This window comes from Staurois parvus, unplaced genomic scaffold (assembly GCF_062004578.1).
Source record: "Staurois parvus isolate SC_StPar_1 unplaced genomic scaffold, SC_StPar_1.0 ptg000636l, whole genome shotgun sequence".
NCBI classification, from domain to species: Eukaryota; Metazoa; Chordata; class Amphibia; order Anura; family Ranidae; genus Staurois; species Staurois parvus.
Window position 1 is genome coordinate 9,701,119 of NW_028318432.1, and position 13,886 is coordinate 9,715,004.

The 13,886-nt window shown below is 42.2% G+C and overlaps 1 protein-coding gene across 1 annotated transcript in view; it reads right to left on the reverse strand.

Moving 5' to 3' along the window:
* LOC149449139 (uncharacterized) overlaps nt 1-13,886 on the reverse strand; it is a 91,198-nt gene that overhangs the window by 7,195 nt on the left and 70,117 nt on the right. Inside the window, exons 17-19 of the mRNA XM_089693787.1 lie at nt 11,193-11,272; nt 3,122-3,165; nt 2,151-2,230 (exon numbers count right to left, since the gene is read on the reverse strand). Of these exons, the coding sequence (XP_089549913.1) occupies nt 2,151-2,230; nt 3,122-3,165; nt 11,193-11,272 (204 nt within the window). The remainder of the gene's footprint in view (nt 1-2,150; nt 2,231-3,121; nt 3,166-11,192; nt 11,273-13,886) is intronic.

A 13,886-nucleotide genomic window follows, 5' to 3' on the forward strand; every position in this document is an offset into this window, starting at 1 on the left:
TTGGGCTTTTAATTCGTCCTAATCCTGGTTTCCTTTTCTGCATTGACTGTTTCCAAGGGCTTGTTATTAACTTATGAACCGGACTCTGTTAAAAATTTAAATTTTTATTGAATTAACATGACAAATAGTACCTGAGCGTCATGGTAAGCAATAACTACTACTAGTAATGACCACCAGAGGTAGTAGAAAAGATCCTGCAGGTATTTTACTCCTCTTTGGAGATGAAGATACACATCCAACATAAAGTAAATCTTGTATATGACTTATCGAAAATAGTCTTTTTTTTAACCCACACAATACAAAATTGTGCATCAATGAGTAATACTATACTCCTAGGTAATTATTAGCTGTCACAACAAAAAAGGGCAAACTTCAAACTGTAAAAATAGACCCATCAATGTCTATATTGTATACATCACATTCTTTGCAGCGTGATCAGGTATTGTGTGAAAAATGTATTTTTTAAATGATGGTATTCTCTTCAAACACAGCTTGATGTATAATTAGTATTTTGCAGCCCACATAGACTGTGTGTGTATATATATATATATATATATATATCCTGCAGGTCTATCAACAAGATTATTCCTTAACAGTGTATGGATTTTATAGTCTGCAGTATGTGTGGTACAAATCAATACTCATTCTGTAACAAATTACTAGGCAACCCAGCAGGACTGTTTGATAAAGTCATAAATGCCTTCTCTGAAAATTTCTACAAATATTTTTGGGGTGGACTGTCAAACAGCTGATATTCACAGGCATGCCAACACATTCATGACTCTGTTTAAAGGATAAGTTCACCTCTTAGAAAAAAAATAATAAATGCACATATTTTTGATGGAAAAAAATGTGCATTTATTACCGGTATATTATTTACAGAAGCCTGCAAAGCATTGCAGTGGATCGCAGGTGCAATGTCAGCCTCCTGCACCCTCCAGCTTTCTCACTGAAAGCCCATAGAGAGGTACAGACAGAAAGCTGAAGGGTGCAGGAGCTTGAAGTATGAATGGACTATGAGGGTGCTGATCAGCGGAGGGTGCTGATCAGCGTGCTTGTAGTTCATTCAGAGTTACAAGCTGCCTTTCATGGTGGCAGAGGAGACTTGTGGTTTCTTCATTCACAGTTCACTGTGAATAAATGACACAGATGTGTAGGCGAGACAGTGGATGCAGGGGGAGAGGAATCCCAGCCCGCTGTAAAGGGGGGTGGGGGGTGCTGTACTGAAACATATTACAAACATGTCCTAAAAGGTGAACTTAGCCTTTAACCTCTTCATGGCCAAAGGTAATTGAAATCTACATTCCCAGATCAAATTCAGCAGTGTCAGCATGTGTCTGTTAACTTGACAATAACTTTATGATCTAAATAATTTAGATGCATTACTTGCCAGTAGAACTTTTTTTGTACTTAAGTAGAGTAAGCAGTACTAGGGTTGTTGGTTCAAATCCCAGCCATGGCACCTCCTGCCAGGAGTTTGCATGTTACATAGTTAGATAGTTAGTCTGGCTGAAAAAAAGACCATAGTCCATCCAGTTCAACCATTTACAACAAAAAAAAAGTTATAATCCTATACCCACAGTTGATCCAGAGGAAGGCAAAAAAAAACAGCAAAGCATGATCCAATTTACTCCTGCAGGGAAATAAAATTCCTTCCTGATCCCCCGAGAGGCAATCGGATAGTCCCTGGATCAACATTACCTATAAATGTTAGTAAATGTTCCCCCTGTGCCTGCGTGGGTTTCCTCCAGGTACTCCGGTTTCCTCCCACACTCCAAAGACATGTTGATAGGTTAATTTGTTCCTGTCTAAATTGTCCCTAGTATGTGTATGTATGAATGTGAGTTAGGGACCTTAGATTGTACACCCCTTGAGGGTTAGAGACTAATGTGAATGTACAATATATATGTAAAGCGCTGCGTAAATTGATAGCGCTATATAAGTACCTGAAATAAATAAAATAAAAATAAATTCCCAGCTTCTGGTTCAATGTTTGCTAAGCTAATCATTATTTTACATTTTCTTTGTGCCTGCCCCAACATTAAAACGATTTGATTAACAAACAGTTGGCCTGACTGGTTGCTACAAGCTACAGCTTTGCTTTTCCTTATTTTGGTTTCCATATTGCAGCAATTAAATATCAAACTCACCTCTGTAAAGTCATTCCCCTCTGCCTTGCGAACTGCTGATTCTGCCATCCAGTTGCGCAGGATGTATCTAGGGTTAGTCTCTGTAAAAGAAATCTGCCTTCCATCATTCCATCTAAAATATTCCTTATGCTAACCTGTTTATTTCTATATTTTGTCATTTTCTTGCCTAACAGCGCTATGCGTCCCTTGCATTCCTATGCCCTGTATTATAACTCTCTGATAACTCAATAAATGCTTTTTAAATAAAATATAACTTTTTCTAATAGTATGCACAATGAAAACAGGTAGTTGATCTGTGTTTTTACCCCCCCCCCCAAGCACTCACCTAAACCGTGCAATGGCAGCTGGAGGGGGTAGTATATATTGCTTAGGCCACAAAGCTTTGTGTCATAGTGTAGCAAAAATTACATATCATGTCAAGTATGGCAGATAGTATTGCTACCAAACATGTCCAATGCAAGGTAATGGGGCTTACAACTATTCGCTAAAGGCCTGCATTGCTGTATTTTAGTAGAAAATCCCTGTATGCAGAAAGTGGCAAGATCACCTCATCACTTTTTTCTATCGCCCTCTAAAAAGCATTCTACTATGGATCACTATTCAGCAAGGCTCACTGTGACCATTTATAGTTTGGCGTTGGATGTTACCATTCCGGTGATCCACTACTTGAAAGGGTGTTGGCATTCAGAATTCTCATCCAGGAGGAATGCTGTCCATGTAGTGTGAGGACACCGCATACCACAGCTCAATGTAAAATAATAGTGAGAAACAGCTTCAGCTTCGGCTCCTCCTAGGCCACGTCCTCTGCACGCTTTGCCCCAGGGTGCAACACATCTGTGCTGTGGCCTAGGAGGAGCCATATCTGAAGTAGTTTCTCACTTTTATTTTACATTGAGCTGTAGGTGTGCAGCATCCTTACACTACTGTTCAGCGGGCATTGGAGAGTGCTACCTATGTGAACAAAGTCTTACTCATCATCTGTACTCTTCTTTTAGCATTGTATTCTTCTGGATTCCTAAAATGAAGAAAAGAAAGAAAAAAACATTAAAGCCTTGCTGCCCCCTTTCTCCACCTTCTTAAATTCTATCTTGAAATGGCCATGACAGAGGCTCAGGAGGTGGTATTGGGTAGGTCCCAAACTTAAAGCGGAGTTCCACCCAAAAGAGGTGGAGGAAAGTTCCAAAAGAGGAAGTTCCGCTTTAAAGATTGGTCTCCCGCTCCCCATTAAGGATTGGCACCTTTGGGGAGCGGGGGGGAATGGGTACCCGAATTTGACGATGATCGGAAGTTGAAGTTGTCCTCCTACCCTCCCTCCTCTTGTGAGACACATGACAGGTTCCAGAAGACTACGGGGCCATTCAGGAAGCGCAGCGCTACTCGCGCATGCGCAGTGGGCACCCGGCTGTGAAGCCACAAGCTGTCACAGCTGGGTGCCCACACTGAAGATGCCGGCGCCTGGAATAATACAGGACGGCTGGTGAAACGGGCAGCGGTGGGGGCAACGCGGGATCATGGGATAGGTGAGTGGCTGTTTTTTAAAAGTCAGCACTGTGGAACTCCGCTTTAACTGTTACAGGAAATGTTGATATTCGCAGCAGTTTTAACACCCTATATGTTTGGGGCATATGATCAGTTTGGACTGCCTATACTTAGTTTAGTCTAAATGCTTGTTTCATGAACTAGGTTCAGTGTTATGCGTTCGCTTAAAGGGTGGATCACGTTTAGTGTTAGGATACTTTGAATTTTAGTGGCAATTAGCAGATTTACAAAACAGCACTGTGGCTGCTTTATATTTAAAAAAAAAAGTAAATAAATGATAAAACATTTTATAAATCACAATGCTGTGGGCAGCACAGTGGCTAAATGGTTAGCACTTCCCCCTGGCAGTACTAGGGTCGTTGGTTCAAATCCCAGCCACGGCACCACCTGCCTGGAGTTTGCATGTTCTCCCTGTGCCTGCATGGGTTTCCTCCGGGTACTCCGGTTTCCTCCCACACTCCAAAGACATGCTGGTAGGTTCATTGGATCCTGTCTAAAAATTGGCCCTTGTATATGAATGTAAGTTAGGGACCTTAGATTGTACACCCCTTGAGGGTTAGGGACTTATGTGAATGTACAATATATATGTAAAGCTCTGCGTAAACTGATGGCGCTATATAAGTACCTGAAATAAATAAATAAATAATGCTGTGCCGAATAAATGTGCTTTGCGCTTTAGTTGTTCCAAAGCAAACAATGCCTGATGAAGGGGTCCTGCATGTCCCCGAAACATCACAATTCTGATGTGATGATCGCTTTAATAAAATTTCAATGCTATTTTGTAGATCCATGCTGTGCTGGCGATATATGCTTTTCCAAATCAAACAAAGAGGGAGCAAATCCCGCTCGCATGACCTGTCAAAATCATGTGACTGACCTCTTTTATCATGGAGTGTTCTCTGGATTTAATGAATTATTTGTGAAATGTAGAAATAACGCAGAGGAAAAAAAACTGCTGTGTCCTGTAGATAGCAAAATCCGCTCTTTATTTTAAATAATCCTCTTAGAGGAATGTCTGAATTTTTAGTTTTTCCTTTAATCTTAAACATCCAAAACTACGAGGCTGAAAACTAAAGTACCACTATGTAGTATACACCGAGAGTTTTACTTACCTTTGTAACTCATTATGTGCCATTATTATTTCTATTATAATACATTATTTATTTGTACAGTTCCAAGTTTGCACAGAACATACAATATATAAAGAGACAGTACAGTTATAATACAATTCTAGACAAGAAAGTTAGGAGGGCCCTGCTCGTGTCACAGGGAGGGGCGATCAGGGGGAGAGGAGGCAGGAGCTGGAACCTTAAATACCGCTGGAACATGTAACATGTTCCAAAGGTGAACTTATCCTTTAAAGTAAACAGTTTATAACAGTTATTCTAGTTTGATATACACTCTCCGGCCACTATTAGACACACCTTGCTAGTTGGACCCCCTTTTGCCTTCAGAACTGCCTTCATTCTTCATGGAATAGATTCAACAAGGTGTTGGAAACATTCCTCAGAGATCCAGGTTCATATTGACATGATAGCATCACGCAGTTGCTGCAGAGTTGTCGGCTGCACATCCATGAGGCGAACCTCCCATTCCACCACATCCCAAAGGTGCTCCATTGGATAGAGATCTGGTGACTGTGGAGGCCACTGGAGTACAGTGAACTCATTGTCATGTTCAAGAAACCAGTGTGAGGTGATCTGAGCTTTGTGACATGGTACATTATCCTGCTGGAAGGAACCATCAGAAGATGGGCACACTGTAGTCATAAAGGGATGGACATGGTCAGCAACAATACTCAGGTAGGCCATGGCACGTAAACGATGCTCAGTGGGTACTAAGGGGTCCAAAGTGTGCCAAGAAAATATCCCCCACACCATTACACCACCAGCTTGAACCATTGATACAAGGCAGGATGGATCCATGCTTTCATGTTGTTTATGCCAAATTCTGACCCTACCATCTGAATGTCGCAATTGAAATCAAAACTCATCAGACCAGGCAACATTTTTTCCAATTTTCTATTGTCCAATTTTGGTGAGCCTGTACAAATTGTAGCCTCTGTTTCCTGCTCCTAACTGACAGGAGTGGCACCTGGTGTGGTCTTCTGCTGCTGTAGCCCATCTGCTTCAAGGTTTGACGTGTTGTGCATTCAGAGATGGTATTCTCCATACCTTGGTTGTAACGAGTGGTTATGTGAGTTACTGTTGCCTTTCTATCATCTCGAACCAGTCTGCCCATTCTACTCTGACCTCTGACATCAACAAGGCATTTTATTCACGCAACTGCCACTCACTGGATAGTTTTGCTTTTTCTGACCATTCTCTGTAAATCCTAGAGATGGTTGTGCGTGAAAATCCCAGTAGATCAGCAGTTTTTGAAATACTCAGACCAGCCTGTCTGGCACCAACAACCATGCCATGTTCAAAGTCACTTAAATCCCCTTTCTTCCCCATTCTGTTACTCCGTTTGAACAAGTTGTCTTCACCACGTCTAGATGCCTAAATGTATCGAGTTGCTGCCATGTGATTGACTGATTAGTAATTTGTGTTACCAAGCAGTTGAACAGGTGTACTGGCTAGTGAGTGTATTTGTACATTATAATGATATTCCCTCTGTCTTTAGTTCTACTTTGAGGACTACTTTTTCTAATTCAACATTGTCTTTCCTGAGGATTGGAGACTGCATGTTCAAGTTATGCTGAACCAGTATTTATCAATTTATCTTTCGAATGTATGTCCTTTTTATAGTGGTTCTAAAGGCAGAAGGCTTTTTACCTTAATGCATTTCATGCATTAAGGTAAAATACCTTGCGCAAGCAGCTCTCCCAGACCCCCCTCATACTTACCTGATTCCGATCTCAATCCAGCGATGTGCACGAGAGTAGAGTCTCTCGCTTCCTCCTCTCCTCATTGACTCAGACACAGCAATGGGAGCCATTGGCTCCTGCTGCTGTCAATCACAGCCAGTAAGCACAGAGTGGGGAGTGGGAACACGCCACACTCTGTGTGTCTTTTGTACACACAGAGCCAGCTCGGGAGTGAGCATGCACAAGTACTCTCATAGCAAGTGGCTTGCTATGGCAGCACTCGGTGAAGGAAGGAGCCAGGAGCACCAGTGGGGGACCCAAGAAAAGGAGGATCAGGGCTGCTGTGTGCAAAACAATTACCCAGAGAAGGTAAGTATGATATGTTTATTTTTTTTTAAATTAAATTTTACCCTTTATGTTCACTGTAGTTCATGATAGTATTCTGCTTGCTTTGTTAACTGCAGCTTGACATTGCATGCTAAATCTGTGATCTACAAGGAACCCTTAATCCTTTTCCACCAAGTATTCCCCCAGAGAAGCTCCTCCTAATGTCTATTTTGCATGTGTATTTTTAGCACACAAGTGCATAACTTTACATTCTTAAAGCGGAGTTCCACCTGAAAAAAAAAAAATAAAAGTCAGCAGCTACAAAAACTGTAGCTGCTGACTTTTAAAATACAGCCACTTACCCATCCCTCAGTCCAGCGGTGTCCTCACCACCGCTGGTTTCACCGGTTGTCTTCTCTCCCTGGCATCTTCAGTGTGGGCACCCAGCTGTGACAGCTTGTGGCTTCACAGCCGGGTGCTCACTGCGCATGCGCGAGAAGCTCTGCACTTTGGGAATGGCCTCGTAGTCTTCTGTGACCTGTCACATTTCCCAGAAGACTACGGGGAGGGAGAACAACTTCTGCTTCCGATTGCCTAGGCGATCGCAGCGGAAGTGGGAGCGGGTACCTGTCAAATTCAGGTACTCGCTCCCGCTCCCCAAAGGTGCCAATCCTTGATGGGTAGCGGAGGACAAAGGCTTAAAGCAGAATTTCCCCTTTTGGGTGGAGCTCTGCTTTAAGTATTGACCCTCATGTGCCATGTAGCTGCTCAACCCCCTACTGTACACTCTCTCTCTCTCTCTCTCTCTCTCTCTCTCTCTCTCTCTCTCTCTCTCTCGGAATTGGGAGGTAGGGCCTCCATAGATAGGAACTGTTTTTCCAGAACATCCCACAAATGCTTGATTTGACTTAGAGCTATAGAATTAGGGCCACGTCAACGTCTAAAACTCATTGTTGTGTTCCTCAAACCATTCTTGAATTCATCAGACCAGGCCAACTTTGTCTATTGCTCTGTGGTTGAATTCTAATGCTCACATCCCATTGTAGAAGCTTTGGCTGTGGACACGGGTCAGCATTTGTCTCCTGACTAGTCTGCTGTTATACATCTCCATATGCAACAAACGGTGATGCACTGGTGTTCTGACACCTTTCTTTCAGAACCAGCATTAACGGTTTCAGCAATTTGACCTACAGTAGCTCTTTTTTAATTGGATTGAACTACACCGGACATCCTATGCTCCCCACATGCATCAGTGAGCCTTGACTGCCCATGACTATCACCAGTTCATTGGTTTACCTATCCACTTTTGCCAGGTCCTGACCCACAGCAGATATGGGACAGCTAACAAGAGCTGCAGATGTGAAGTTGTTCTGACCCAATCATCTAGCAATTACAGTTTGGGCCTTGTCAAAGTCACTGAAATTCTTACGCTTGACCACTTTTTCTGCTTCAACTTCTTCAACTACAGGCATATGTTCATTTGCTGCTTAACATATCCCACCCATGTTCAGATGCCATTGTAATGCGATAATCAATGTTATTCACTTTACCTGTGAGTGTTCATAATGTTAAGGATCATCGGTGTAGTTTTATGTACAGCCTGATAAAGACACTGCAGAAAACATACACATACTGTAGCTCCATTCTAAAAAGCTAATGAAAAACCCTACAGTAGCTTCTGCTTGTCTACCCATTAATCCTGGACGTTGACTGCCTGCAGGCTATCGTCTATAGGGACAGTTTAAACATACCAATCCACACATTACCCTGAAACACATGTGCCATGTTAAATATCTGTCCAGCTATACAGTACAATAAAGTGCATGGTACACGTCGTGTCATGACCATGTCAGCTACTGATGTAGCAGATCTGGAGAGCATCTGGTTGTATTTGGAGAAACGCAGTCCCTGCTCGCGTCACACTCTATTACGTTAATAACAATACAGACGAGGGCATTTTTGCACATACTTTTTCATTTCTGCAATCATTTAAATACCATCACTATATGATCTGCAGTTCATCTGCATACACACTTACTCTATTGCATTACAAACATCTGATTAAATGGACACGAACTACAAATATTTTGTTTACTTATCTGTTTCTATCAGAGGCAGAGATTTACAACATACAGTTGTGCTCAAAAGTTTGCATACCCTGGCAGAAATCGTGAAATTTTGGCTTTGATATTGAAAATATGACTGCTCATGCCATAAAACTGTCTTTTATTTAAGCACAGTGATCCTATGAAGCCATTTATTATCAAATAGTTGTTTGGCTCCTTTTTAAAATCATAGGGATAACAGAAATCACCCAAATAGCCCTGATCAAAAGTTTGCATACCCTGGAATGTTTGGCCTTGGTACAGACACACACAAGGTGACGCACACAGGTTCAAATGGCAATTAAAGGTTAATTTCCCACAACAATGGCTTTTTAAATTGCAATTAGTATCTGTGTAGAGATAGTCAATGAGTTTGTTAGCTCTTACAAGAATGCACTGAGCAGGCTAAATGCTGAACCATGGGAAGTAGAAAAGAACTGTCAAAAGACCTGCGTAACAAGATAATGGAACTTTACAAAGATGGAAAAGAATACAGTTTTTTTGGCATGATCAGTCATATTTTCAGTATCAATGCCAAAATATCATGGTTTATGCCAGGGTATGTAAACCTTTGAGCATAACTGTATGTTTTTAATGTCATAAGCCACAAGTCTTCAACATCCTGTATACCCGTCATCTTATCTTTATACACAGAAGACACACAAATATACAGTGCCTTGAAAAAGTATTCATACCCCTTGAAATTTTCTCCATTTTGTCATGTTACAGCCAAAAATGTAAAGGTATTTTATTGGGATTTTATGTGATAGACCAACAAAAAGTGGCACACAAAAGTGGAAGGAATATGATAAATGGTTTTCAAAAAGTTTTTACAAATAAATATGTGAAAAGTGTGGTGTGCATTTCTATTCAGCCCCCCGGAATCAATACTTTGTAGAACCACCTTTCACTGCAATTAAAGCTGCAAGTCTTTTTGGGGATATCTCTACCAGCTTTGCCACATCTGGAGAGGGACATTTTTGCCCATTCTTCTCTGCAAAATCGCAGAATCCTAATTGGATTTAGGTCTGAACTTTGACTGGGCCATTCTAACACATGAATATGCTTTGTTCTAAACCATTCCAGTACAGCTTTGGCTGGATGTTTAGGGTTGTTTCCTGCTGGAAGGTGAACCTCCGCCCCAGTCTCAAGTCCTTTGCAGACTAACAGGTTTTCTTCTAAGATTGCCCTTTGTTTGGCTCCATCCATCTTCCCATCAACTCTGACCAGCATTCCTGTCCCTGTTGAAGAAAAGCATCCCCACAACATGATGCTGCCACCACGTTTCACGGTGGGGATGGTGTGTTCAGAATGATGTGCAGTGTTAGTTTTCCACCACATATAGCGTCTTGTTTTTAGGCCAAAAAGTTCAGTTTTGGTCTCACCTGACCAGAGCACCTTCTTCCACATGTTTGCTGTGTTCCCCACATGGCTTCTTGCAAACTGCAAACAGGACTTCTTATGGCTTTCTTTCAACAATGGTCTTCTTCTTGCCACTCTTTCATAAAGGCCAGATTTGTGGAGTGCACGACTAATAGTTGTCCTGTGGACAGACTCTCCCACCTGAGCTGTGGATCTTTGCAGCGCCTCCAGAGTTACCATGGGACTCTTGGCTGCTTCTCTGATTAATACTCTCCTTGCCCGGCCTGTCAGTTTAGGTGGACGGCCATGTCTTGGTAGGTTTGCAGTTATGCCATACACTTCCATTTTCCGATGATGGACTGAACAGTGCTCCATGAGATGTTTAAAGCAGGGTTAGTTTATAAAAAATATCCCAAGCTTTGAACTTCTCCACAACTTTATGCCTGACCTGTCTGGTGTGTTCCTTGGCCTTGCTATTTGTTCACTAATGTTCTCTAACAAACCTCTGAGGGCTTCACAGAACAGCTCTATTTATACTGAGGTTAAATTACACACAGGTGAACTCTATTTAATAATTATGTGACTTCTGAAGGCAATTGATTCCACTAGATTTTAGTTTGGGGTATCAGAGTAAAGGGGGCTGAATACAAATGCATGCCACACTTTTCAGATATTTATTTGTAAAAAAATTTTAAAACAATTTATCATTTTCCTTCCACTTCACAATTACGTGCCGCTTCGTGTTGGTCTATCACATAAAATCCCAATAAAATAGATTTATGTTTTTGGTTGTAACATGACAAAATGTGGAAAATTTTAAGGGGTATGAATACTCTCTCAAGGCATTGTATATATGTATATATGTATATATAACATACTACAATCATGTGCAGTTATTACCTTTGCAGTCTTTGCAGGTATGCAGAAATCCATGCTGGGAAATTACTATGTTTGCTAAGCTCCTGGAGTGCCCAATATTCCTTAAAAAGAAAGTATAATGTATTTTCAGTAGGCTCATATTTTATTTTATCTATTTTAACCTCAAAAACGTTTGTGACTTTCACATTCTAACATGCTTGCCTTTTTTTCTAGTTTTTTCATTCTATTAAAGTGGTTGTAAACCTCAGACATGAAATATGAACAAAGCATATCACTCTATAGTGAGTACTTTTTAGGAGCACCAAGTGTCATTGTTTCTGCTACCTTGTTCCTCTGCTGTCAGCATGAGTCACTTCTGACAAGTTTTCCTGACACCAAAAAACAAAAAAAAATGGTGACAGGGAAGGGACCTCCAGTAAATTGATAGCCTCAGCTCTGTTCCAGTGAGCTGTGTGGAGGGTAAGTGTCCCTTCCCTCCAATCAGCTCTCAGAACTCTCCTCACTGAGTGTAACTTCTACTCCTCGCCCCCTGCTTTTCAGAACTGAAAGAATCTGTTTAAATTCAGCATTTTGAATGAATGTAGGGGGCAGACAGCGGTAGATAAACATGTACAACTTAAGCAGGAGGATTTGTTTCATCTCTGTGTATCACCTAAAGCCAGTCACTTCACTGGGTATATGTAAGGGTTCACAACCACTTTGAATGCAGAGATCTGTAGATTACCCACTAATGTTTTAAATCAGTTTTCTCTCTCTCAGTAAATATCCATTGCTAACTGACTGCTCACTACCCAGGTCAGGAGGTCTGAAGGAATCCATGGAAGCCCAGGTGACAGCTTTGGCCCAGACAGCAGAGCTGGCAAGTCCAATGGAAATGGTACTGCAGCTTGCTGTCCAGAGTTAGGAAGTGTGTTTAGTTACCCCTAGTATCACTTGATCAACCAGGAGAAGCTACTTTAAAAAAAAAAAAAAATATATATATATATATATATATATATATATATATATATAAAACACCCCTGATTATGAGAATGCCTTGCTCTACAGCTTCGAGTGGACTGCTGAAAGGGAGTCATTTCCATAGCACAGGAGGTTGATCTAGGTCAAGAGGGCTATGAAAAAAAGCCTACAGCAAAAATTTTGTATCATCTGGGGATTACAACTTCTGTGCAGGTCCAACATGTTTACCCCTGAAAATACCAGGTTGGGCTTGTTTCATGTAACATGCTTCCAGGTGCATTCCACTTGCATTCGTGAGCAGTTTGAGACACTTCTGAGATCATTCAGAGTTCACTGACAGCTACATTTGACCTGCAGTTGGCATCCTAATGACTTGCATTGACCTCCTTCCAAGCCGCATGAATAAATTGCCTTTGTATTCCCACTGATGTATATAGGAAGAGAAGCAGTTTTGACATAAACAAAAGCCAGTCAACACAGGTCATATGACTCTTATAGTACAACATGAGCCTGAAGATGGTAATATAGAGAAATCACAAAATGTAGGTGCTTGGTAGGCTCTGCTCAGAAAGCCTTGGGGGTGACTAGGAGTAAATAAGGTGCTGGTTGTTTTATGAATGGGGGCACATTACCACCAAGCATCCTCTGATTATACACAATTAAGTTGTCCTTTTATCAGTTCTCCGGCATTCTCAGAGGATCAGTTCTCCCCTGAATGCCTTTTTATGAAGCGGTGTAGATCGTTTCTCCGAATGAGGAGAAAAGCGATCTTTTAACAGAACCGGACCCCGACTGCACTAGGGTATTTCCGTTAGACTCCCGCTTCCCTGTCCGAACACCGACCACGGACACCACTCTTGAAGGAAAACCAGGAAATAGACTACTTTATTTTAACACAGATACAAGATATATACATTCAAGGGAACAATCACCCCTCCCTGCATAATGACACAGGGCGGGGCAAACCACATCTAGCAACAATAGACACATCAGCAGACACCCCACACCAAGCCAATACACAAACACATACATCCCATAATAGTTTGTTCCCAAGCAAGACACACCATAGAACAATGGGATACAACCACATGGCATTAAACAATTAACAACCCGCCACACAATATTAGGATATATCACCCTGTACCCCTAACAGGCACAGGGTGACTTACACATAATAGGGATATGGGGAGCTGAGACAGGGGTCTCCCCACCTCTCCAAAGTGAGCTGTGTTCCATGGGCCCCCCACCCAAAGTGACTCCCGTCACATATCTCCACTTTCAGCAGGAGACTAACGCAGTAGTAAACCCCAGACGGGTGGACTCCAAAGTTAGTCTGTACTTCTAGTCCCCAATGCCAGCACCCACACAGTTCCCCAAACAAATTGTCCCAAACAAAGCATTACTCAGCCAGCCAACCTCTGCCTCTTTCGTAGAACATACCCGCCGCTGGGGAGAAATACGGGCTGGTCATTTTCCCTGAAGTCCTCTCAGCCGCTGGAGAGAAGATAGGGTGGCTGGGCTGACTCCATTAACTTGTTGGGGATCTGGGCCGACTGCCTAGCATCCCTGGGGTATCCAAGTGGTGACTGTAGTTGCTAGGCAGAGGCCAGCAACGCTCTGTCCTGTTGCCAGCACTTCTGCTGGGGACCCCACGTCTGCTCCAGCTAACCGTAGGGGAGGAAGGTCGGCTTCCTCCACTCCCAGATTGTAGATCTGCTGCTGGGATGGCATTCCTCTGTCACTGTCCCCCTGGTG